Consider the following 25916-nt stretch of genomic DNA (forward strand, 5'->3'; position numbering starts at 1 on the left):
AGGCAAAGTATTTGTTTAGATATTGGGCCATGCCTAGATTATCCTTGACCTCCACTCCATCCTCAGTTTTTAGCGGTCCCACTTCTTCTTTCTTTGTTTTTTTCCTATTTATATGACTATAGAACCTTTTACTATTGGTTTTAATTCCCTTTGCAAGGTCCAACTCTACTTGACTTTTAGCCTGTCTCACTTTATCCCTACATATTCTGACCTCAATAAGGTAGCTTTCCTTACTGATCCCTCCCTTCTTCCACTCCCTATATGCTTTCTGCTTTTTCTTAATTACCTCTCTAAGATGCTTGCTCATCCAGCTTGGTCTACAACTCCTGCCTATGAATTTTTTCCCCTTTCTTGGGATGCAGGCTTCCGATAGCTTCTGCAGCTTTAATTTAAAATAATCCCAGGCCTCCTCTACCTTTAAACCCATAAATTCTTCATTCCAATCCACTTCCCTAACTAATTTCCTTAATTTTTGAAAGTCAGCCCTTTTGAAATCAAAAACCCTAGTTGCAGATTTATTTTTGTTAATCCTTCCATTCAGTTTGAACTGAATTAGCTCATGATCACTTGAGCCAAGATTATCCCCTACAACCATTTCCTCTATGAGATCCTCATTACTCGCCAAGACCAGATCTAAAATGGCATCCCCTCTAGTCGGTTCAGCAACTACTTGTTGAAGGAATCCATCAGCTATCGCATCTAGGAAAATCTGAGCCCTATTATTATTACTAGCACTCATCCTCCAGTCTATATCTGGGAAGTTAAAGTCTCCCATGATCACACAGTTTCCATTAGTATTTACTTTATTAAAAACATTAAAAAGGGCTCTATCCATATCCAAATTAGATCCCGGTGGTCTATAGCACACCCCAAGCACTATCCTAGGGGAGGCTCTAATAGTTTTCTTCCCCAATTTAATTATTGCCCAGACAGACTCAGTCATATCCATTTCATCGCTTCTTATTTCTTTACATTCTATCTCATCATTGATATACAGTGCTACTCCACCACCTTTACCTTTATTTCGGTCTTTCCTAAACAGCACATACCCTTCAATACCTGTAGCCCAGTCATGACTACTATTCCACCAGGTCTCTGTTATACCTATAATATCTGGTTTCACTTCCTGCACCAGTAACTCTAGTTCCTCCATTTTGTTACCTAGGCTCCTTGCATTAGTGTACAAACATCTTAATTTTTGCTGTTTGGCCTCACTCACATTCTGTACCCTATTAGGCACGGTTATTTTACTACCAGTATAACCTATTAGACTTGTATCTACACTGCCCTTCCTCCTACCTACAGCTGTATCCACTCTTACTTCATTTTCTTTCCACTCTATGCTAAATTCTGGCGTGGAGATTACCTGGACATCTCCCAACCATCTCCCCCAAATTCCTAGTTTAAAGCTCTCTTAATCAGTTGTGCCAGCCTCCATCCTAGAAGTCTATTTCCTTCCCTACTCAGATGAAGTCCATCCCGAGAGAACTGTCCTCTATCCATGAATGCCTCCCAATGGCCATACATCCCAAAGCCCTCCTTATAGCACCACTGCCTAAGCCATCTATTGATAGTCATAATCTTGTCACACCTTTGTTGCCCTTCTCTAGGAACAGGCAAAATCCCACTAAAGATCACCTGAGCCTCAATTTCCTTAAGCGTCCTCCCCAGCCTAACATAGTCTCCCTTAATACTGTCCAGTGAGAATCTAGCCGTATCATTTGTTCCCACATGAAGGATAATTAGGGGATTCTTTCCCGCTCCCTTTAGAATCCTTTTTAACCTCAGGTCTACATCCCGTATCTTAGCACCTGGAAGACAGCACACCCTCCTATTTTCTGGATCAGCTCTGGTTACAGGCCGATCTATTCTTCTCAATAAAGAGTCCCCAATCACATAGACCTGCCTTTTCCTAGTGACAGTGCTATTCTCCAGTCTATCCCCTGTTCCCTCTGGCTGCAAGTTTTTTCCATTCCCATTCTCCCTTGTAATCCTTTTTAACCCATCCTGTATCCTCCTGGGGCTCATATTTGGTGTAATCTCCATTAACTCTTCCCCTTTTCCTATAGGACTAACCGCTCTTCTCTTCTTCCTTGCCCTGTCACCTTCAGTGACTACCTGCTGAGCCCCTTCTTCATTTTCCAACTCTGCAAACCTATTCTGAAGCTCTATTTCTCCTTCACTAGCCCGTCTTTTCCTCTGCCTAGTTCTTTTAGTCACATGCTTCCACTGACCACTTTCCTCACCCAGTCTCCCCTCAAAATTCCCTAGTCCTGCTTCCATCTGCAAGTCTGAGCTTTTCCCTTCAGATACCTCATGTCTTTGCTCCATAATCTGCTCAAACCCCTTCCTAAACTCTACCAGACTTTCCACCTGCATCTCCAAACCTCTGATCTTTTCCTCCATCAGCTCTATCAGACGGCATTTCATGCAGACAAAACTCTTACCAGGTGCCCCCTCCAGGATCATGTACATACCACAGCTTCCACATCCAGTCATCTTCATTGTGTCATCTGCTACATGGGTCACTCCCACTGCCACCTCTGAATCTGTCATAGCCTTCCCACCTAAATCCTGTTAATCTGGGAAACACAAACCACACCAAAACACCACCACCCACAGCAAAACCAAACCCCACACAAGCACCACAAGACAAACTCCGCTTTCAAACTCCCACTCAAACTCCCCTGTTTACAGCTCTGTTTGCTAGCTCCTGTGCTGCTGCAGCTGTCTGTGCTGCTGCCTGACTATTATTAATATACTAACCTATAGAAGAAGGGCACCTCAACATTAGTAGGGTGAGGAAATACAAATAAAGAAGAGGGAAGAAACCTCTACTGAATATGCATTGGCATAGTGGTGTCAGCATAACATATTATAAAAGTTGTATCCCAGCCTGCGTACAAGAGGAGAGAGTGATGTACCCCTTGGGAGGTGCCAGGATGTTGGCCACTGGTGATGATGAGGAAGGTGATGAGGAAGATAATGGTTAATATTTCAAGTTTTTCTGCAAGGCATAGTGAATATATGGCTGTTCAGATGTGCATTCTTTATTTTCTCTCTTTACCTTGCGGGGTCAGAATTTTTGTGACTTTGCTAAATGTATTAATAAACTATTATAAATACAGAAGGGTTCCTAAATCTGTTGCAGCTGTGCACATTGTGATTTCCAACTGAACAGTAAGTTTAATAACACTGGGCCTGATCTTGGGACAAGAACTTGTCAAACTTCAGAATGATAACTAGGAATTCTTAAGTAATCAATATAATTAATACACAATCCATAGATCAGGCTACAGTATAGACATCCTGTTACACTGTTTTACTGTGAATTAACCTTGGAAACTGGGGTATATAATGAGTCACATTTTATCCTGGCTGTGTGTAACAGTGGGCTAGGCCATACTTGCACGGAGGCCCTCAGTAACTTACTCTGTAAAATTGGAATAATCATGTATAACTATCTAATAGCAGTGTTCTAAAGTTTCGTTAACATTTGTAAGGTCCATTACAGTCCTGGGAAGGAAGGTGTTATAGAACTGCACAATATAATCATCACTTGATGATAACCTGTCTGTTCATCCCTTTGGGGCACCAGCCAGTGGCCACTGTCAGAGGACAGGATACTGGGCTTGATGGACCTTTGGTCTGACCCAGTATGGCTGTTCTTATGTTCTGTTCTTATAATTATATAAGTAAAAACAGGGACTGTAATTGGCCCTGAAGAGTGACAAAAGATAGCAACACAATCATACAGAATGGCTATCTGTTGAGATAAGAAAAGGAGTACTTGTGGCACCTTAGAGACTAACCAATTTATTTGAGCATAAGCTTTTGTGAGCTACAGCTCACTTCATGGGATGCATAAAGATGAATCCGATGAAGTGAGCTGTAGTTCACGAAAGCTTATGCGCAAATAAATTGGTTAGTCTCTAAGGTGCCACAAGTACTCCTTTTCTTTTTGTGAATACAGACTAACACGGCTGCTACTCTGAAACCTGTTGAGATAAGGTGGCAACACTATGCCACCAGGAAGTGACAATCTGGTGACATCTTGCTGATGTGCTACCACATGGTATGTGCACAGAGATCTTTTCTATCAACCTCCCATAACAGTGGTGACAGGGTGACATGCTCTAGCAAAGCAGCGGGATGATGTTGCCCATGCAGGGACCTGACGTAGTGGCTGATGTCGTAGAATGTGGTAAGATGACGTCAGGACAACGTGCCTTTAGGGCTTCTTTTGCCCTTGGAACAGTCCCACACAGGCCTTCCATGGGGATTTCCGGCAAAGACTACAGATCCCGGCATGCCCTGCGGCCCGCCCGCCCGCGGAGCGCAAGCCACGTTGGGGCACGTAGGCGCTGCGTCTGCTCCCTGCCTGAGCGAAGTTTCCAGTAGGCGGCGCCATTTGCTTCCCCTTCTCCCCTGCGAGCGGAAGCGCGGGCGGTCCCTGGCCTCTGCCCCGCCCCGCCCCCTGAGCGCAGTGGTGCGTTCGCGGTCTCGGGGAAGATGGCGCTGGAGGCGCGGCGGATGGAGCAGGATGCGGAGGACGGGGAGATCTCGGACTCGGACTCCGACATGCCGGCCGGCGTCTCGGCCAGGGGCCCCGCGCAGGTGAGGGGAGGCCCCGGGGGCTCGGCCGTCCCCCTGGCAGGGACCCCGCCGGGGCTCCTGACCCAGCCCCGGCTTCCCGCCGCTGCTGCTGCCTGGCGGCCGGGGCGGGCCTCAGGGCGGGAGACACCCGCGCGGTGCTGGGGGAGCCCGAGGGAACGCGCCGCCCCGAGGAAATGCCCCGTGCCCGGCCCCTCCCCTGCCGGGGCGGTGCTGAGATGCTGCCGGGATGGGGCCGGGAGAGGTGGGCTGGGAGCAGCCCCATTGACAAACCGCTACCCCCCCCCCCGGGCATATTTCTAGTGCGGTCCTGGTGTGTGGCACAGTGAGCCTGTGTCCCTGGCCGGGAGGGACCTGCTGTTGCTGTCCTTTGGGGGGAGGAGGGTGGGAGGCGAGCAGTGGGATTTGTTGTTAGGAATTGCTGGGTGTTTCTCTTCGGAAGAGATATTGTATGAGCCTAGTTAGTGTTTTTCTTATCAGATAGGTACTGTCGTCCCGTGAAACATGAGTAACCCCCACCCGTTTGTCTAATTGCTGCTTTTCCTCTACCCCCGTTTGCCAGCGCACGTGTTGTTGGCTTTTAATGGTTGGCTCTGCTGTATTGTCTCTTATGGTTTCAGAAACAGAACAGCAACCGAAAATGTTTGGAAAGGACATGTCATGACAGCAGTTACTTCTTTCTGAATTTAAGCTATGTCTCTTTTTTGTGTTTAAGCCTTTACCTGCTGAAGAGAGACTGCACTTAATTAGCTTTCAAACTTTTTTTAGTAAATACTGATTTTCATGTGTATATTATCAGATCATATGAGAAATATATGGTGGTAGAAGTGCAGAAAAGAACTGAATAGGATAACAGAGTGTACTAAATTGAAGATATAATAAGGATTTTTATTCTCTCTTGGTACAGATATATGTAGTTTTGTCTTGAGATGTGCACCAGGAAAGGAGCATGTAAACTACAGATGCATTTTTAATGCTTACGGCTATGCTCACCATGTTTTTTCCAAAATCTTGTGCTATCAAATAGCCCTTTAATTCAAAGCAGTTATGTATTTTATACAGTGGTAAGACAAGCTAAAGAATCTCTACTTCTGTTGCTTTTTGCCAGAAAATAATGGAGGAATGTTACTGAAAGAGTGTGTGGGTTAAAGAGAGGAATATATTCATCTAAATATGGAGGGACAAAATATTATTTTAAAGATTATCTTGTTTTTTAGGAGCTCTTGTTTTGATCATTTTTGAAAGAACTGGAATTATCTGTAAAGGATGCTAATTTTACAATGGTGGCAGCAGTATGTCTTGTGATGTGCCTGTGACTAGGAACAAGAACTGGGTTATATTATCTATTCTTTACAGATACCTCGTGTAACCTTGAAGATGTCTCAGTTTACCCATCTGAAATGGAGAATCATCAGTGGGTATTCTGAATGAGACTTGGTGTCAGTAGGGTGCTCTGAAGTTCTCGGATGAAAGTTCTAGTTAAAAGTAGAGTATAGCTAGTCTAGTTTTAAAATTATTCACACATATGAATCAGAATAAATTAGTCTATTATTGAATCTAATTGTAATCAAATCGTCAAGGTAGTATTTTTAAAAGGAAAGCTAATTGAATTAATACAAAATGACTTTGCCATTTCAGAAACCACATGATGGCAACTGTTCCACCAAACCTTTCCAGACCTCCATTTCATCCTGTGCACCAAGCGTTCCTTATCGAACAGCCAATGGTGTGGACTCAAGTGATGAGAGCTTCTCTGATTCTGATGATGATGCTTCTATGTGGAAACGGAAACGACAAAAATGTTTTAACCTCCCTCCTGCTAAACCAGAGCCTTTTCAGTTTGGCCAGAGTCACCAGAAGCAAACTGTCGTAGGGGGTAAGAAGATCAACAATATTTGGGGTGCAGTGCTTCAGGAACAAAATCAAGATGCAGTGGCCACTGAACTTGGAATTTTAGGAATGGAGGGTAATATTGACAAGAGTAGGCAGTCTGAGACTTACAATTATTTATTGGCTAAAAAGCTGATGAAAGAAACTGACCAAGATGTAGAGATATTAGACAAAGAGCTAGATGAATATATGCAGGATGACAAAAAAACAGTGTCAAAGGAGGAAGAAAATGGACAAGGACTTCTCAAACGGAAACGGCCTGTCAAGGACAGACTGGGTGAAAGACTAGAAATGAATTATAAAGGGATGTACGAGATTACTGAAGAAGATTCTGAGGAAAAAGTGGCAGAGGAAATTTCTTATCGGTGAGATCTTATGTTCCTTCGTCCATTAGGTTATGTAAAAGTTACTGAAGGGAAGAATAAGACTGTGTTCTTGTTGAATGCTTGACTGTTTTAGGTGGCCATGTTAAACTACAAGATAGGGGGTTGAATGGCTTGTTCAGGTTCCCAGAATCCTGAAACCTTAATGCAGTATTATTGGTGGGGCTGGTAGCACCACTTTTTATTAAGGTTGCCCAACTCTTCCCATTATGAGACCCTGTTTTCGGTTGGTTAAAGTTTGTCAACTTCATAAACATTTCAACTTGAATTTTCCACGCAAGGTGTCAACCTGAGGCTGAAATTTTTTTTTTTAAACGTCAGCCAAAAGTGTTCAGCCATTTCTCAGAATGAGGCTAGGGGTGTTAAGGAAAAGTTAGCACATGTGACTCCATTTTGGTTTGGGGCCCACCATTGTTTAAATGCCAGCACATCATACACCAGGAGGAGTAATCTTTAGATATTGAATCCCTGTGAAAATCCTCCTCCTTGTCTCCAGCCTGCCTTGACTCCCAGTATCTGGTTTTTGTCAGTCTCTAACTCCCTGTCTCTTGGCCTTGATGTGAGGCCTCCCATCCTGATAATAAAAGTTACTGATGCATGGCTTTAGGACCATGCTGTGTAATTAACATACTGGTATAGCACGAGGAATGCACCAAGCAGGGATAAGTGGTAGATAAGACAAGGGTTTGTTTATTGGCTAAGGTTTCCGATGCACGAGGGCAACATGCTTTGCTAAAAGGTATATAACCTTTGTATAATCTGCATTCAGTGTCCCCTCCTGGCTAGCAGGGGGGCACCACGCTCGAGCGTAATAAACTTAGTGTCTTTTGGAAACTCTGCAGTTGTGGACTTTGTTTCTGTGTCTCAGCCTAGATTCGAACTGTGCGTGTCCTACCAGGTGTAATTCGTAGCACTTGTGTGCGTGTCCTATCAGGTGTAATTCGCAGCACTTGTGTGCGTGTCCTACAAGGTGTAATTCGTAACAGGGGAAAAAATACATTTTGCTCATGTTGAAAAATTGTGGAAACCTTTTAATTAAATAGCTCTAGTGCCTTCACCCACATATGCTTCAGAGCAGGTACTTTAAATTTGCCATGGGGAGCATCATTTGTTTCAGACGTGTCTTTTGCCATCCTTGGGAAAACCTGCCCAAATTTGGCTAAGTTACAGCTCTTCAAAAAATTGCAGTTCACAAATGCTCAGTAGAGATTTAATTTTAGTAGCTAAATGCCCTCAAAGATCCTGTCTGCGCTGGGCATGCTCCAGCCCAGGAATGAGCAGGACTTTCCCTGCAATTGCCACTCTGGGCTTCTCTGAGCTGTGCCTATGCCAGGTCCAGCATTTGAGTTGGGAGCCTGTCTCTCCTGTGCTCTTAAAGATTCATCCCTGCTGGTCCCAGGCAGCATGGAGGAGGAAGACACCCGATTTGAATGCAACTGAGCCTGGAGGTGAGCGAGGACTGGCTGGGTAATGAGATTGGGAGCCAGAGATAATGGTATGGGGAGACTGGGACTGAGGACCAGTTGTGGGGAAATGAGGCAGCAAAGAGGAGGGAACTCAGACTGGGATAAGAAACCTGATGAGTAAAGACTGGAACTGGCTAGTGAAGAAAATGGAACTGTGATGAGGCCCAAGGGATGGGGAAAAGACAGGATTGGGACAGGGACAGGTCAAAAGGGATGGAGTAGAAGGGATAAAGCATAGGGGACAACCTACTACTGCTCTGATACTCCCTTAGCTCAAGTGGCAGAGGTCTGTGCTGTGGATCTAAAGGTTTTGACACTGCTGATGAGCATTGTGGGTGTCAATATTATGCCATATATTGAATTTCAGGGTTTTTTCAGTTTGCCTTTTTTAAAACCTAGGCAATTACACAAACTGTTAGAAGAATATTAAATTTGTAAATTCATGCACTCAGAAAATAGTGTCGATGCCAATACCAGGGTTCTTGTGCAACTTTATTTCAGGCCCCATTCTATGTATGCATCATAATACAGTCTTTAATTGCATGACAACATACTATTTTTCCCTTAGTGAGCACTGTCAATCCTATGCACTGAATGAGGCAGGTGTCCTGTGGGGGCGAAAATAGTATGTGATTATGTAATTATCATACAAAATTATTTGTATTATGCATACAAAATTGCTGAGACAGTCTTAATTCTGGCATTTCCTAACTTTTGAGGGTTTGACTTTGCAAACTTAACAACATTCTTTTAACGTTTTAGTGTGTAATAGTAGATAGTTTGCATAAACTTACCATTGTGGAAAGTAACAAAAACCAAAACTGATACAGACAATAACATTTGTATACAAAAATGTACACTAATTATTGCCATTGCCTGTTCTTACTAAATATCTTCTGTTCCTCTGAATTTTGAAAAATTATAGTACAGTAAAATGAATTCTAGTTAACTAAAGCTTATCTCCTACAAACAGTAGCATTCATAACATTACTCATTTGAGTTGCCCCATTTAAGTCATATGCTTAATTTTACTCATGTAAGAAATCTCATTGACTTGGGGGGGATTGCTTTTTTTAGGCTTCGAGAACCAAAGAAAGATTTGATAGCCCGAATAGTGAAAATAATTGGAAATAAGAAAGCTATTGAACTGCTTATGGAAACAGCTGAAGTGGAACAAAATGGTGGACTCTTCATAATGGTAAGAAAAAAGGTTCTTTGCAATCTATCTTCATACTAAATACTATTGCAGTGCTTTCAAAAATTTTCTCAGATTCAAACTCAGTCCTCACCATAGCCTTCTTTCCCATCCCTTTTCCATTTGATCCATGAAAACAGTCAACAAGTAAACATTTAAATAGATCATGCTTACATATAAGTAGACTTGGCCAAATAGCAGTTTTTGTTATAATTTTGACTATTTATTTTTAGGTGCTTTTTTTTTCTTTCAATGTAAATTTTTGCAGTTGTGGGAAATTATGGGGGTGTTAGACCACGGGGGCGGAGGGGGAGGATGTCAGACAATAATGATTTAGACATTGAGTTAAAAAAATTAGCTTTAGAACAGTTAAAATTGTCATCACATTTCAAATTGTCAACATCACATTTCAAAGTGTACAAAGTAAATATCCTTAAATCAAACTACTAAGTTCTCAAGGAACATTTTTCTTTCTTTGCCCATCTAAATTTCAGTTATGAATGGAAATATTTTTTGTGGGTTTGTGCGTGTAAGATGAAATTGACATTTCCATCATTTACAGATAAAAATCTAATCCTTAAGAGCCAACATATGAAGTGTAATCAGGCTTTAGCGTAAACACTGCATTGAAATAAATGGAGATGAGAGTTCACATCTCTTAGCAATTGTTTCAGGCAGTCAGCAGACTCAGGAAGACAATACTGGGATGTTGTCCTCATAAACACGAGGACTAAGTAACTTTTTATTTTTATAATGAAAGCTTTAGATTACTCCGGGGGGGCGGTTTCTGCTAAAAAAAAAAAATTAAAAATTCTGCACACAATAATTTAAAATTCTGCAAAAATCGGCATATTTTATTTGTCAAAATAACACAATATAATCATATCAGTTTCAATTATTTTGGTAATTTATTGCAAAATACCTATCAGCAAGTATGTCTAACAATACAGACCAAAAAAAAATGAGGAAATGTGTTTTTGACAGATTCCTTATAAGCATATTAAAACAGAACCTTGAGTAATTAATTTAAACTACAATACAGAAATGTGTTCCCCGCACCCCTCAGTGCAAAGGCTTGGGGGAGTCGAGAGTAATGAAGGAGCTGAGGGAGAGGAAAGGAGTCTGAGAGTGAACCTGGAAGGTTGTTGGGTGTGGGTGAGAGTAGTACAGAACAGTTTCTTTTTGGGGGAGGAGGGCTTGTTAGGGAGTTTGGGAGCATCCCCCATGTAGACCCTGGCTGACATTGAGCCTCTCCTATTCAGCCAGGCACATTTGCCCTTGTCCCCATGTGTCCCTGCACCTCATGTGGCTCTGGAGCCCCACCCCCACTCAGCCTCTGGTTCAATGCTGTCACCCCACTAGCTCCTGAGCCTGCATCCCATTCTGTCCCTTCCAGCTAGCCCTTCTGAACCCTAGTCTGTGATCCCTGCAGCACCCCACTCTGCCTCCTAACTTGGCTCCATAGGCAGGCTGCTGTGATTAAAGCAGGTGGCTGCTAGATGTTATTGCCATTCAGCTGCTGTTCTGGCACCACAGCAGCCTCTGGTGGGCAAAAGGCAGAACTGCAGCACTTCTTGGGCAGAATGTATTTTCTGCAGGGGAGAATTCTGCACTGGACATGAATTCTTTGTGTGTGCAGTGATGCAGACTTCCCCCAGGAGTATTAGATTCTATAGTATCTGAGTCTACCACATAGGCCACGAAATACATTAAGCAGGTTGGGAGTTGGATAGCACTATCCTACATAAAAGTTTAATCCGCATACCACTAGATGACAAGTTGACAGGTTCAACATATGGCTTAGGCTTACTCCCAAGTACAAATTTCTGAATGTAGTTTCAGTAATTCTTCCCTGCTTTGCTGCCTAAGTTTTCGTAGTAAAGGGAAGGAAACTTGTAAATTTCACTTTACAGTACCATAGCAGCTACAGACTTACAGCTTGTTTGCATGCCTGTGATGAGAGGAGTTACAGATGACTGATTTGTTGGGAACAGACCCTGCTAAGTATAGGCTTTCTTCTTGGCTGTGGGTTATCAAAGTTTGTAAAACAACGGAGCTTTGGGAAGAGCATAATATATTTAATCATATATTTCTGGCAACCACTCTTGATAATGAGACGTAACCTATTTGTATCTAAACATTCCAGTTCATGATCTCGTCTTAAGAAGAAATGCTACCTTAAAGGATTAAAGCATTTGCCAGCTCAATTGAAAAGAAAGAATGTAACTTCTAACGGTACTTACTCCTCGTACTCGTCTGACAATAAATTCTTTTGTGCACATGCCACAGAAGTATTTTTGACAACACCTAAAGAACATCTCGTAGTTGCTGCTAGTTTCTGTGTTAGGGTTGTATGCACAGTCAGAGTGATAAGTGTATATTGTCTCCAGTTATTTTTCTTAAAATGATTAAAGGTAAATGCACTAGAACAAATTTTAGTATTAGTATTGATATTTGGGTTGTTCCTGTTCTTTATTTATTTGAAAAAATTGGCCTCTTTAATGATGTAGTGTTTAGGTGTTTAAACAGTATAAAGGAAAGAGTAAATTTTGTTATTGTTAGCACTATATCAGGTCTCAACGTTCAGCTCCATTCATGCTCTAGTATGACACCATTGCAACATGCCGCTGTTGATGTTACCTCAACCACTGAACTTAACTGGAACATGGAACTACTGTTTAGGGAGGAAGGTTTCAGAAGTGTTTTTAACATCTATCATACCTCTTGAGACAAAAATGCTGACTTTGCTAAAATTAAGCATTTGAGTTGCTAAATAAAAGGACACTACAGAACCTGATAAGTGAGATTTTAGAAAGTAATGTGCTGAAGTAACTGCTCACATTCCCATTACAGAAAACCATTGAAAGGATCTGAACATCTACTTTCTTAGACTGTTATGGTCTTTGAAAAATATAAGTAGTTATGACAGAACTTAGAATCCTATGAGTTAAATGATTATATATATATATATATATATATAAAAAAATAATGATCATATAAATGATCAACTGCCTGCTGCTTCCTCCCCTCCACCTCACAGACTTATATGAGTAGTTTGACTCTTAACGCCCATCCATGAAATATGATTACCACACTATGGACCATCTCTCATTCATTATTGAAAAGTCAACTCCCTACCTCCAATCGGCCCAGGATACCATCCTCCATTACCCACTTGTTAAATTTTCAAACAGGCATCTTCATGCTTTCTCCCATGCTGCCCCTCACTCTTGGGAGAAGCTCCCCGTAAAGATCTGCAAAACTAACTCATTATCCACCTTAAAACTCTCCTTTGCTCTGAGGCCTACAAAAAATTTGGCAATGGTTAAGTTGCAGGTGTACTGGGACCACTGCCTATCATGCTTCTAAATAGTATTTTGTTGTTTCCTTGTATTCCCCTGTCTGTATGCATCAATTGTCTTGCATCTTATATTTCGATTGCAAGCTCATTGGGGAAGGAATTCTTTTTTCTCCCCTGTGTTTGTACAGCACCAAGCATATTGGGGTCTGGTTCATGATTGCAACTGCTAGGTGCTATGGTAATACAAATTAATAATAATCATCATAATACCTGAATAGGTGAATTGACAGCTGGTGTGATCTGATACACCAATTCTTGCCTCTTGACTGGTGCTTAAAGCTTTAAATGAAGTTTTAAAAAAAAATCTCATAACTCACCTGTCCAATTATACAGTGTCCAATAGGTCCTTTGGCCACTTTTGATAGATGAAGCTCAAAAAAGAAACTCTTCAGGGTTGGAACTGTCTTTGTAATATGCTTGTGCAGCACCTAGCACAGTTGGGCCTGGGTCTCTGGATGCTACCTCAGTACAGCACCTAGCACGTGCGGTCATAGTACTTAACTGGGGCTCCTAGGCACTACCAAAATAGTATTTTTATTATTTATATTTTGTAAAGAAAAGAGTTGCTCCAATAAAAAATTAAGGGAAATTTTAGATTTCTTAAATGACAATTATTTTGAATCTGTTTTAGACTTTTCGTTATGAATAATTTATTTTTCCCTTATGCAGAATGGTAGTAGAAGAAGAACGCCAGGAGGAGTTTATTTAAATCTGCTGAAGAATACACCCAGCATTACTGGAGAGCAAATCAAGGTAAACATGTTAGATTTTAAATCATAATGACTAAAGTACATGAAATCCTTTTTTGAAGAACTAATCATTTTTAGAGTGCTTTTTTTAAAGGGAGGAGGGTTAAACTAACATGAAAACTTTCATTGTGTATTAAGGGTGCAAAGTCAAGGCCTCAAAAGTTAGTGAATGTCAGTCTCCTTAATTCAGCTGCTTACAGTGTATATGTGTAATGACTATGGGTCTATTTAAATTGCAGAGAAATCGCACACTTTTTGCTGGTTGGTCATGGCATAAATAGCAAGTTTTGCAGATATTTTCATACAGTATATGTACCAAAATACTGTACTGTACTACTGTTACATTTGTAAGTGGCCAGCTCTGAAGGCAGTGCTGTTGCCGCCAGCAGCAGCACAGAAGGGTAGCAATACCATGACCCCCACCTACAACAGCCTTGTAGACCACCCCACCCCTGCAACCCTCATTTGGTTTAGGATCCCCAGTTTGAGAAATGCTGGTCTCCCCCATGAAATCTGTATAGTATAAGGTAAAAGTACACAAAACACTACATGTCATGGGGAGACCAGATTTCATGGTCCATGATGTCTTTTCATGGCCAAGATTTTGATATGGCCCTACTTATAACACAGCCTTTAATTATACAATCACATACTATTTTTTTCCACAGAACTCCAGCCTCACTTAGTGCACAGAATGGACAGTACTCATTTAATGAACAGCGGTTCAGTATTTAGTTTTCTCCTCATTGTTCAGTGCGTGGCCACATGGCTTATTTACTACACATTGTTCGAATCCTACTTTAAGACAATTGTTAATTTCCTTATGGAGTTTTTTTTATGGCCTCATCACTGTAGCATTGAGTGCTTTTCAAATATTATTTTCAAACACCTCCTCAGATGAGGGGGGATATTAGTCCCATTTAACTGATGGAGAGCTGAGGCAGAAAGAATACGGTCAAAAGAATCCACTAATTTTGGGTGTCCAATTTTGAGACACCTAGGACTTGATTTTTTGGAGTTCTTAGCATTGTATAGCACTTCCTATGTTCAAAACACAGCTCCCAGTGACTTCACTTGCATCTGTGAGTCTTCAGCATACCTGCAAATCAGACCTAGGCTCATTTTCTGCGTTCCTGACTTGAGAGGAACACATAAGTGACCACCTATGAAAGCTTTGGTTTAAGTGATTTGCCCGTTACACAGGAACTCTGTGGTAGAGGCAGGGATGGAATCCAGTTCTGCAGAGCAGCAGTCAACTGCCTTAACCTTGAGACCATCCTTTGTCTTCCTGCAGTTCCCTGCCTCTTTTTCTACACCCCTTCCAACTGCAACAAGTGCAGCAGGGATACTACAGGCAACAGCTTCCTTCACTGCACAACCCTGATTCCTCCTCAGAGCATGCTCCATCCAATGCACTGAATGAGGCAAGGGTATTGTGATAAAAATAGTATATAATCATGTAATCAAAGAGTATATTAGGACGCATATCTAGAAGAGCCCCAGAAATAGTCACACAAGTGACCTTAGTAGCTATCTTTCAAGTGCGTGACTTTACAAACTTAATTATGTTCTTATGTAATTTTGTGTGCAATTTCCTAGGTTTAAAAAAAAAGCAAACTAAAAAAACCCCCAAATTTATCGTGCAGTATATTGACACCAACTCATCAGGAGTGTCAGAACTTTAAAATCCACAGACCTCTGCAATATGACCTAACAAAATAAATGGTAACAGTAGTAGATTGTCATCCTATCTGGACCAGTACTAGAAAAGAACAAAACATATATTTTGGCCATTAGGCTTCACAAATATTTATTGACAGCAGAACAATAAAGGGTTCCATTCCAGATTCTATAGGGAAGTGTTCTGTTCTCTAGTGGTCACAATCCTTCAACTCCTCCTCCGCCACAAAACCTGACCCCATTTGCTCCTGTCTCCTCCAACCTGTCTTCATGCCAGTCTTGGATCGTATTCCCTCACCCCATCCCACACTCTTTCCCGGGTCTCATCCCAGATCTAATGTCAGTCTTTACGTGTAACTGGTCCCAGTTTACACCCTTCTCCCCCTCCAGTCTTCTCATGCCAGTTCCAGCCTACCACTCTAGCCTCTACAACTGAGCCCTAGGCTCTGCTGGCTCTCTCTCTGTCTCATTTTCTATAAAGTTTGATCACCAGTGAAATAATTAATAGTCTTGATGTTTTAAACTGTCCTATTTAGGTTTCTGTGTTAACACCCTGTTTGAAATAACTGGAGCAGTTCACTTCTATTTAAAGCTGCTGTTTCACCCTTTCTGCAGATTCATGCAGACAGTCTTGCAGTAGCTAACATTTAGTTCATATTTTCAAGGTTATTTTTCAACCCATATGAATTAGTGACTTTAAAATAAAACACATATATTTTGGCGCACAGTTATATGGCAATTTGAAAACGATGGGCAGCTGTCAAATATTTTTCAAAAAATTTATTTATTCTCTTTCTGTTTTTGTCTTTGTAATCAGAATCTTAAGGAGGGTCACTGAGGTTGCTTAATCAGGGCAAACTGCAAAGAACAGGGCAGATGATCCCCCAAACTGGTGGTTATTCTAATACTTAGATTCACTAAGCCAGCAACAGAACAACTTCTACAACACCTTACTGGTTACACAGAAGCCAGAAATACAGCTCCCTTAAAGCAACCCAGCCTTGGACTCCCACCCAGACAGCCAAGTCAAATATGATGAGGATTACTGAAAATCTTGTTCATTATATAAAAGGTTCTTCCGGTCCCAAAGGATTGGACACATTGCCAACCAGGTCAATGAATATTTCAGATCTTACCCAAAGACACACTCACAACCAATTCTTATTAACTAAACTAAAATTTATTAAAAAAGAAGAGAGTATTGGTTTAAAAGATCATTATACATGCAGATATGAATAGAGTTCTAAGTGCAGTTTCACAGTAGAGATGGTGAGCTTTAGAGCTGCAGAGTGTCCTTTAAGCATTAGTTCCATAGGTTATAGTCCAATATCAAGGTGACTGACTGGAATTGGAGACCTTAGTCTTGTGACTCAGACCTCCCTGACAAAGCTTAAGCAGAGCTGAGATAATAGGTTCTTTTATCTCAGATAAAATCTCATTCTGAGATAATGAGTTCTTTTCATAGTTCTCTGTCAGCCTCTTGACAGCAGGTATTCTTTGGGTAAAACATTGTGGCTTTAAGTAAAACCTCCTATTTCCTATGTATTTACAGGTAACTAGTTGCATTCATTAGCATAAGGTAATTATCCATTAAGCAAACTTATAGACAGTTTACTACAAACTTCAAAAAGAAATATAGACAATGATATTATTACACCCAAGTTCCATCTAAATGTCCCCTTTTTGATCTCTGAATCAATAGACTATAGTAACAGGAGCGGTTTGGTTACATTGTTAACCTCTAGATTGGTAACCATAGACTACTACAATCACTTTCTTCTTCCAATTCTCTAATAATACAAGTTTACATTTCAAATCTCTAGTCTATTTAACATGGATTTGTTAGGTATTTATAAGGAATAGCCCCGATTACCATTTATATACTTTTCTAATATGTCTTTCAAGGTTGAATTTGGGTCACTTAGCCTGCTAGTTGCTTAACCCTTTCTGGCTTAGTGGCAGTTATTATTTTAAAGATTAATAAAGGTAGTAATATTCATGACTATGTATGTAGTGCCTTTTCCACTTGGTTTTTTTTCCTTAGCAGTTATAAGGCAAACACTTGCATAATCAGCATATTAAATAAATATTTTCCTCTTCAAGGAAATCTTCTATGTTGAAAACCAGAAGGAGTATGAAAACAAAAAAGCTGCTAAAAAGAGGAGAATACAGGTTCTAGGAAAGAAGATGAAACAAGCTATTAAAGGGCTCAACCTTCAAGAGTATGATGATGCATCTCGAGAAACTTTTGCTAGTGACACAAATGAGGCCCTGGCTTCTTTGGATGATTTACAGGAAGGACATGGTGAAACAAAGCTGGATCCGGAGGATGCCATTGAAATTGATAATGCTCATGATCTGGAGATCTTTTAGTCATTAATGGACTGGATACGTAGGAGAACTAAATCTCTGACCCATTAAATCAGCCTTTTATATTATACTTCTCTGACTACTTGTTTTCAGAAATTGCACAAGTAAATATGATTGGAAATACTTGTATTTTGGAGGTAACTTGATATAATTAGCTAAATATAAGTGCATAGTAGAGGCGTTACCTGTCCTATTTTATCTGTCTGGTCATTGTGTCCTTCAGAAGATGTTAAAATATTTTAGATAATTCTCTGTCATGCAAAATCTGTTGCCGATGATTTTCACTTAGTTGGCAAATTTGGGAATAAACTCAGGGCTAGTGTTTAAACAATAAACCATATTTAATCTGTCAAAGCTAAAAAGTCATACTCCAGCAGGCGCTGCTTCTAAATCTAATGGGTGGGAAAAAGCATTTTGATAATATAAAATACATATTGATATTAAAAGTCCTATATTTTTAATATGGCAAAGTACTGAGAAATATTTTTTATAGGACTAAAAGTCCTGTAAAACCACCTCTGGTGGGTTTGCTCAAAAGCAACTAGGTTACTCTGCGGTCTTCACTCACTTAGGTAACAACCTATTTTCTCAAAGTAATCAATGGTGGGTAGTACATTAGGCGTAACTTTATAAAAGGCTCAGGTCCCTCCCATTTCTTATGACGACGAACTGAGCTGGCTACCTTTTTTGTATACAGTTTTGCAATATTTGGGACATAAGTCATTCAAACCATTGTTCTGAATGTCTATTGATCATGACTGATCTTTTTGCTGAATGGGTCAGATGCTAATTTGAGATTTCCTTCAAGGATTTGTCTGCTCCACATTCTGTATGCATGCGGAAACAAAAGTGTTAGGTTAAAATTTTTGCATGATTTTTACCTTTACAATATTCAGAGAATGTGTAGAGAGATTTGAGCACAGGACTGTCAGGAATTTTGAGTTCTAATCCCATCTGTCACCTTGCCTTCTGTTTCATTTTTTTCCCATCTGTAAAATGGGGATAATACCTACCAAGATCACAAAGGAGTTGTGAGGGGAACTTAGTTAATGTTGGTAAAGTACTTTGAAGATGGTACTTGGTATAAGTGCTGAGCATTCTTTTTGTTTGGAATATAGCAGAAGAACTTGAGTGTGCTAGATTGTTCATGCAGCACTAACATATGACATCTTAATGTTACTTAGAGTTGGGTGTTCTGTGAATGGAACACACATTAGTTTTCAGTCTAAAATGTTTCCAAAACAAAAAGCCTGATCCTGTAACTTTTGCCCATCTAAAACTTCCATTACTTTCAGGAGAATACAAGAGCAATAGAAAAACAATATACAGTAGCATCCATATGCAATTCTGTTTAAAATGGTTAAATTCAACACATTCCAAAATATCTGAAGCTTAGGAAAAAAATCTTTCGGAAGAGTATCCATAAATTTGATCATCCTTCAACAGTAGTGACTTGTGGAAGTGTGTTTTGTATCTACTGAAAAGGTATGGCTGTTCTCAATTATTTAATTTTTAAAAGAATGAGAAATTTAGCATCCTCAGGACTTGTGTCCTCTGTTGCTACACTTTGCTGTTTAAATTTATAGAGCCCCTGTTAGCAAAAAGTGAGTTAAGTGGCTGTATACCATACCCAAAATTATATGAACTTTTACCAGCCATAATAGTGAAGTAGGAAAAAGATGAATGGAGTAGTTTAAAATCACTTAGAAACACATTTGCCTGACCTATAGCAAATAACATAACGACACTGCATTTGTGAGATCTATCTAGGAGAAGAGAGGTGAAGTTTCCCATATTTGGCTCAGTTTACAGCTGTAGAGTGCAAAAAATAAAATAAAGATTACAGCTTTAAATTTTTTTGGTGCTTCTTGTGACTTTCTTAAAAGTTTTTCCAGGTATTAACTGCACAAAGCAATATGATCATCTGTAAAAACATGAGAGCAATTTTTTTTACTGCTGAAAAACTAACCTGGGCTAGGTATTAATATGGGGATGAGCTATCTTCCCTAGTGTGGCTTTAAGCTGATATTAATTACCTAACAATTTGTGCTCAGGCGGTGCTTAATTTGTAATGAAAGAGGTGCAAGGGCTCAAGCAATTTTTTTACTTTCATAAGTGAGGCAGCAAGCTCCGAGGGGGGCTATGACTGGCCAAGCCTAGAGGTGCGAGGCTCAGCGCCGGCACAAACGAAGTACTGTGCCCAGGTCACTTAAGAGAACCAGTATCTTTGGCACGATGGCGATGACGCCGAGCACAAGTTCCCTCACTGCAATGAACCAAAAACGGGGTTAATCACTTTAACCCTTCCCCTGCACATTCTCCCCTGTTTGTATCTCCCTTTAAACCTTAACTCCCACGGGTCCCTTCCGCCTGACGAGCGTCCTGGGAAACGTACTAGTTCAGGGAACACTTAGGCGTCCCCTTAGGTACCGGGAATGAATTCAAGGCTGGAGGGTCGACCTTCCCCCAGCGCCGCTGGTGGTGGCGGTGGTCGAGCGCGTTCTCCCTTCCTGGCGTTCCGCGCTCGCCTCCGCCTTTGACAGTCACGTCTGCAGCGCGAAGGCTCCGTGGTGTCTCTGGGCTGGCACGAAAGGCTGCGGAGGCGGGAGGGGTATCATGCCCCTTGCCCTTGAAGCCTCGGGCAATGCCGTCGCCGGAGCAAGGCCAGCCCTGGCTTGGCCGCAGGTGCAGTGCAGAGGCGCTGCTCCGCGAGCCGCAGCCCGGCCGCCTTCTGGAACGGCAGCGTCACAAAGGCGCCCACGCCAGAGCGGCCCCGGCGCTGGAGGGGCCGGCCGGGGGGAGTCGCGGGTGAGCTGCAGCCGCCATGGTCTCCGTCGGGACCAACACGGACCTCAAAGGGTGAGGAGGAGGAAGACGGAGCTGCGGCTGGCGCGCCCAGCAGCTCCCCCACCCCCGTACCCGCACATCCCCCCGGCACTCCCGTGTCTGCTTTTGGACAGAGCCAGCTTGAAGGGGCTAATGGGGGTCCCCCTGCTAATCTCTCAACCCTCCCGAAGAGCCGTCAGTCACCCCTCGGCTGTCCCGCCCTTCCCTTCTCTGCTTATTCCCTCCCACGTGTCTGAGGGAGCGGGTCTGCAGAGATTTCAGACTGGCAGCGGCCAGGGCTTTCCCCAGACCAGGTACCTTCCCAGCACAGAGGTTGGCCCTGCCTCAGACTGCCTGGTATTGGCAGACACCCCTTGTTCTGTGGCTTGTTTCTAAACTAGATTGTTGCCGTCCTCAGGGCAGGAAGCATCTTTGTCTGGGAAGTGCCAGGCAGGCCCCTTGTATCCCTGGGCTTACAGACGGAAATACCACCATTCTCCTCTGCCTCAGTGGGCACCCTGCACAAAGAGTAGAGCACCAGGACCACGCTCAGCCAGATGCAGACCCCAGGGTCCCACCACAAATGGAGGACTAACTCACAAACTATGCCCCTGCTAGCCCCTAGCTGTGCCAGTGTACAAAGCCAGCTCTGCTCCTATCTGGTGTCTGCGTGGGGGTGAGGAGGGCATGCAGTAACTGGAAGCATAAGAAATCACACTCCTCAATTCATGTGATCAAATTAATTTCTTTACTGTTATGCTAAATACCGGAAGAAAAAACATTTGTTGGTTCAGCATAGTGTCCCAGGAAAACATGAAATTTCAGTTAGATGATAAGCTTGCCTGGCAGTAAGGGAAGAAGCAATATTTTTATTAATTATAATTATATTAAAGACTTCCCCCTCTATGAATTATATGGACTTGGTTGTGTCAGTTAATAACCCAACCAAATCTTCTGTCCTAACACTGCCGCACTGTCTTTTTAAAAATGTTTTTTCCCACAGGTTTGTTCACTGCCATTTGCCAAAGCTTTCACACAAACATGGGATGATTCCTGTACATTATGTGATGCCCTGGAAAGAAGATATGAAGAACAGGAAATTCACTTTAAAGGTAGTGGGACCAGAAGAATATTTCCTCCTGTTAACCATATAATAGTGGCCTAATTTCCAAAGATGCAGGGCACACACACTTCCCATTGTCTTCACTTCTGAAAATCTGGCCAGGCAACCGTATTTATTATTGTCTCTGCACAATCTTGCCGCTGTTGGTGGAAGTACATTTTACTCTGTAGCTTGTGCCATCAGAAACAAACTTCCTGAGTTCTGAATTTCTTCCTCTTGACTGTACATCTCATATGAAATCTCAGCTGAAACATGTCTTTCCTTCCTTGGCGATACCTCTCAGTCCTTCTTTCTCCCTCTCTCTCCCTCTGTACAGGCATTTAGCAATAGTGATTATTGAAAGAAGCAATACAAAATAGGTAGGCTAAGTAAAGTCTTAACAAACTGAAGATTGACTAAAGCAACTCCTTAGAAGGCAAATTTGAACTGGATTCTGAAACAAATGATGAGCTAGTGGAGCTGTTGGAAGGTGGGAATGTATTGTGCTTCTTTGTACGTGTGAGAAGGTGGGCTGTGGCATTCTAATTTTCTATATGTAATGGATTCTGAAGAGGTGGTTATATGGGATACCTTGTAATAGTGGTGAGAGGAGATAAGGCAGAGATGGTATTGAGGCAGTTGTGTATATGAGTGATATTGTGAACATGCTAATGGATAGGTCTGCATAGGTAGATGTAAAAGTAAAAGATTTGCAGGAGCTGATGATGCTAGGATTACTACTAATGGGGACAAATGGAAGGTCTGAGGTGAGAGCCTAGGGGTATGTCTACACTAGAAAGGTAAGTGAGCATATTAAATCAACTTACAGCCACTGCAGTAATTACTATGGTGGTGCATGTCCACACTACCCTCCTTGGGGCGGTGATGCGGGTCCTCACCAGGAACACTTCCACCAACCTAAGAGGAGCAGTATGTAGAGCTGAGAGCCCGGTCTCTCAGCTCTGTTGGCAGCTCTCTGCCAAGAGCCTGGCTACCCCACAGGCTCCTGTCAGGCTGCCAGAAGCAGGGGGGAAGTCCTCTGGGCTTCTCACCCTGGTTCCCAGCCAGGAGCAGGGTCCATTCTTGCCCCAGCTCCCAGCCACTCAGTTCTCCAGGAAATGGGGGGCAGCTGGGCTCTAGCTACCTGGCTTTCTTGTCAATTTACGTCTCCTGCCACAGACATTGCGTTGCCCTTACTACACCTGCATAAGCCTTACACCTCTCGTGGAGGTGGAGTTATTATGTCGGTGTAGTTGGGCACTTACATCGGCGGGAGGAAGGCTGTAGTGTAGACACAGACATAATTAGGTCGACGTAAGTTACCTTAACTCAACTGAACTGTGTAGTTTAGACCAGCCCTAAGTAGAAGAGGTTAAGATGTGTTCTTGAGGATGTTTCACTTTCCCAAGGAAAGCCATTCTCTCTGACACATTTTGTTAAAGGAAACTGAGAAGCTGTAAGTTTATTTGGTCAAGACAGGCTACGTTATTAAAGGAATGAAAAGAAATATACAACAGAGCATGATCAGCATAAAAGTGGCAAAAAATGAACCAAACTGCATATTTTTGTCTGTAAAGCACCACACGCTGGGGTACATTTTAAACCATTCTCAAATTCAGAAACATTTAGACCCATAAAATATTGAGTAATATATTCCTTCTTGCCACTATAATGTCACAGAGGGGACACTAGCTATGGCTAAGATAGTTATCTCACTACAGATGTTTATTTTCAGTCACTTATAGCTTTCTCAAAATATTTCCTTTTAGGCTTAGATTTGTCATTCTTTGTTTCAGCCTTATCGTAAATTTAAAAAAAAAAATCTGCTGAGCCTTTCTAGAACTACTAAAACGAGGAAAAATGTTTCCTTCTTTTAAAAACTTTCTTATACTTTTTTTTATATGCTTGATAATTCAAGCATCATTAGTTGTTTTAAAGCTTCACACGTATGTAAGTCCTTCCTGAGAAAGGCACGCTTTGCTAATCAATTTGCAAAGTTAGAAGTAATTCAAATTCACATATAATGAGTTTGCACCCCCCACCCCCAACAGTTTGAGTCACTCCCCACCAGCCACACTTCCCCTCTTACCCTCAGCTGTCGGTCCCTGCACCTCCCACATGTTAGCTTCCAGTGGAGAAACAGTAGCAAACAGCTGGGAGCTGCAGGGAGGGGCCACTGCTCTCCCTGCTGCTTCGAGCTGTTTGCTGCTGCCTCTCCCCATGGCTGCAGCTCCCAGCTTGCCAGCTCCAGCTGCCATGCAGGGAGGGGACCCGTCAGCACCATGGGATTGAGTGGCGTCAGCAAACCCCTGGCAAAAATCTGGGGGGGTATGTGACCGCACGTGCCTCCCCCATGCATCACCTCTGGCTTCTGCCCAGTGGGGAGGAGGGTCTTGATCCCTCAGCCCCACAGGGCACACCTTCCGGGGCTTGGGGCTTCAACAGGAGTGGAGCTTAAGCCCTAAGCCCTGGCAGGCATGCCCCAGCTCTCGAACTTCTGAAGATTGTCATATGTGGCTCAGAAAGTCAGTAAGTTTGGCCACCCCTGGCCTAGAGTTTTTGGTTGTTTTTGTTTTTTTTGTTTTCCTCTATTTACTGAGCCATCTGTTAATAGGTTGTTATATCAGTTAGGTTTTTCAGTTAATAGTATAATTGTTAAAGGAGTTAGTTCAGCAAAAATTAGTTTTTCATAGGCAACCATTGGAATTTCTTTACACAGCATGCAGATGTTGTTGGGATATATACTGGCGCCACAGAAGATAGTCTGTTTCTGGAGCACAGAGAAAGACTTTGCCATGGAGAAGAAAGAAAACACATACGGGAGAAAATTCCTCAGGAAATGCTGATTGCAGATATTCCCATACATTCTCATCTCTCCAGATACCAGAAGTCTGTGATTGCTCATGGATGGAGGATGAAACTCTGACCTTCTTTTTCCCTCAATACACTCATGTTTGAGCTGTGTAGGCTACAAGGTTTAAATCTGCTGCAAGAAAACACAGCGTGATGCATTTTTTTCTTGAAAATAGAATTAACATGTTTATAAAGCTGATTAGAGATGTTCTATTTGAAATGAAAAATAATTTCTATCTGCAATTTGACCTGCATATTTTTGATTAGGAAAGAGAGAATCTCAAAAGTTTCAGACTTCCCAGTTTGATTTAGATAAGCATCCAAATGTCTCTATGATGCTTATCTGAAGTTTATACAAACCTTTGGACTCTACTCAGCTTTCCACCACTATCTCCAAGAGACTGGTATCAACCCCACTCCTTATCCTCTATTGCTTTCTTGGAGAGAGTCCCACTGGCTGCCTACCAGCCCTCCTACATCTTCTGAGGGCGACTAGCTAGCTTCCCTCTCCTGGCTCTTCAGGAGGAAGCTGGCTGTTCACTTCCCCCTTCCTTTTGTTTAGGTGATAGTTGCATTCCTCCCCCTACCTCAAATGCGTGGGAAGATACTTTCTACTAGGCAGGTAGCAACATCAGGATCTGGAAATTCTCCAACTCATACTGTTGCAGCTCTAGGTCTGAATTGTTCTGAAGTAATCTATAGTAAAAAGAAATGCCCATTATTGGCTGAAGAAGGAATTCCGGGGTTACAAAGCCACTGAGATCATGGGGAAGTAAAGGAGACAAAATCTGGGGAAATACTAAAGGGCCATCAATCAAAATAGATGCTGAAAGGCTAAACAAATATAAATGGAAATAAATAAAATACATAAATGCGAACAGTTGCTTCCAGTCATACAGGAGCTCTCTGTATGGAATCAATTCCACTTGTCAATCAAGAACAGATGCCATTAAAATGATTTAATTGAATTTTGCATTATAATGGCTCTTTATTCACAAATGCTTATTCTAAAAATGCCACAGGTTCAAACTCCAGAGGGTGAGAAATGAAGAAAAACAGAAAATGAAAAACCTTTTAAATTTAAAAGCTGCTAAGTATTTATAGATGTTCTGGGATACAGAACACACTTTCCGCATAACCGGTTTTGTTTATATTTCACATCCGCTGAAAGGAAGACAATTAAGAAATTTTTGGCTTGTCATTTTTATATGCTAATATTTTTTAAAAAAATAAATTGGCACGTAATTTTAAAATATTGCTCTCTTCACAAATGCACTTTCTTTCAAATTCTGATTAAATGTAACACTATAACACTTTCTCCTCTGGGTTGAAGAGGATCCCTCCACCGCTGACTAGATCAAAAGCAGAAAGGAGTTGTCTTCAAAGCCTAAGTACTTATAAATTAAACTATAAAGTCACCATGAGCA

At 41.8% G+C, this 25916-nt stretch overlaps 2 protein-coding genes across 2 annotated transcripts; both read left to right on the forward strand.

Annotated features, from left to right (window-relative positions):
• The first annotated feature begins 4275 nt into the window (after positions 1-4275).
• On the forward strand, positions 4276-19565 carry PHAX (phosphorylated adaptor for RNA export). Its single transcript, XM_073344851.1, is given in 7 exon segments — positions 4276-4344; positions 4346-4459; positions 4462-4617; positions 6253-6869; positions 9431-9551; positions 13579-13662; positions 17442-19565. Coding segments are annotated over 7 exon segments (1431 nt in total). The 3' UTR covers positions 17712-19565.
• Positions 19566-20148: 583 nt separating this feature from the next.
• SPMIP10 (sperm microtubule inner protein 10) lies at positions 20149-25457 on the forward strand. Its single transcript, XM_073344852.1, has 3 exons — positions 20149-20567; positions 21538-21646; positions 24356-25457. Exons 1-3 carry the CDS (start codon positions 20533-20535, stop codon positions 24560-24562), a joined length of 351 nt encoding a protein of 116 aa, XP_073200953.1. The 5' UTR covers positions 20149-20532; the 3' UTR covers positions 24563-25457.
• The last annotated feature ends 459 nt before the right edge of the window (positions 25458-25916 follow it).

This window comes from Lepidochelys kempii, chromosome 5, assembly GCF_965140265.1.
Source record: "Lepidochelys kempii isolate rLepKem1 chromosome 5, rLepKem1.hap2, whole genome shotgun sequence".
Taxonomy (NCBI): domain Eukaryota; kingdom Metazoa; phylum Chordata; order Testudines; family Cheloniidae; genus Lepidochelys; species Lepidochelys kempii.

What these genes read in the sequence shown, in the direction of transcription:
- SPMIP10 (XM_073344852.1), top strand. Translation starts at nt 20,533, where the DNA reads ATGGTCTCCGTCGGGACCAACACGGACCTCAAAGG. An exon ending in ACCAACACGGACCTCAAAGG is followed by an intron (nt 20,568 to 21,537) that starts GTGAGGAGGAGG and finishes TTTTTCCCACAG; the next exon opens with GTTTGTTCACTGCCATTTGC. An exon ending in ACAGGAAATTCACTTTAAAG is followed by an intron (nt 21,647 to 24,355) that starts GTAGTGGGACCA and finishes TTCTTTACACAG; the next exon opens with CATGCAGATGTTGTTGGGAT.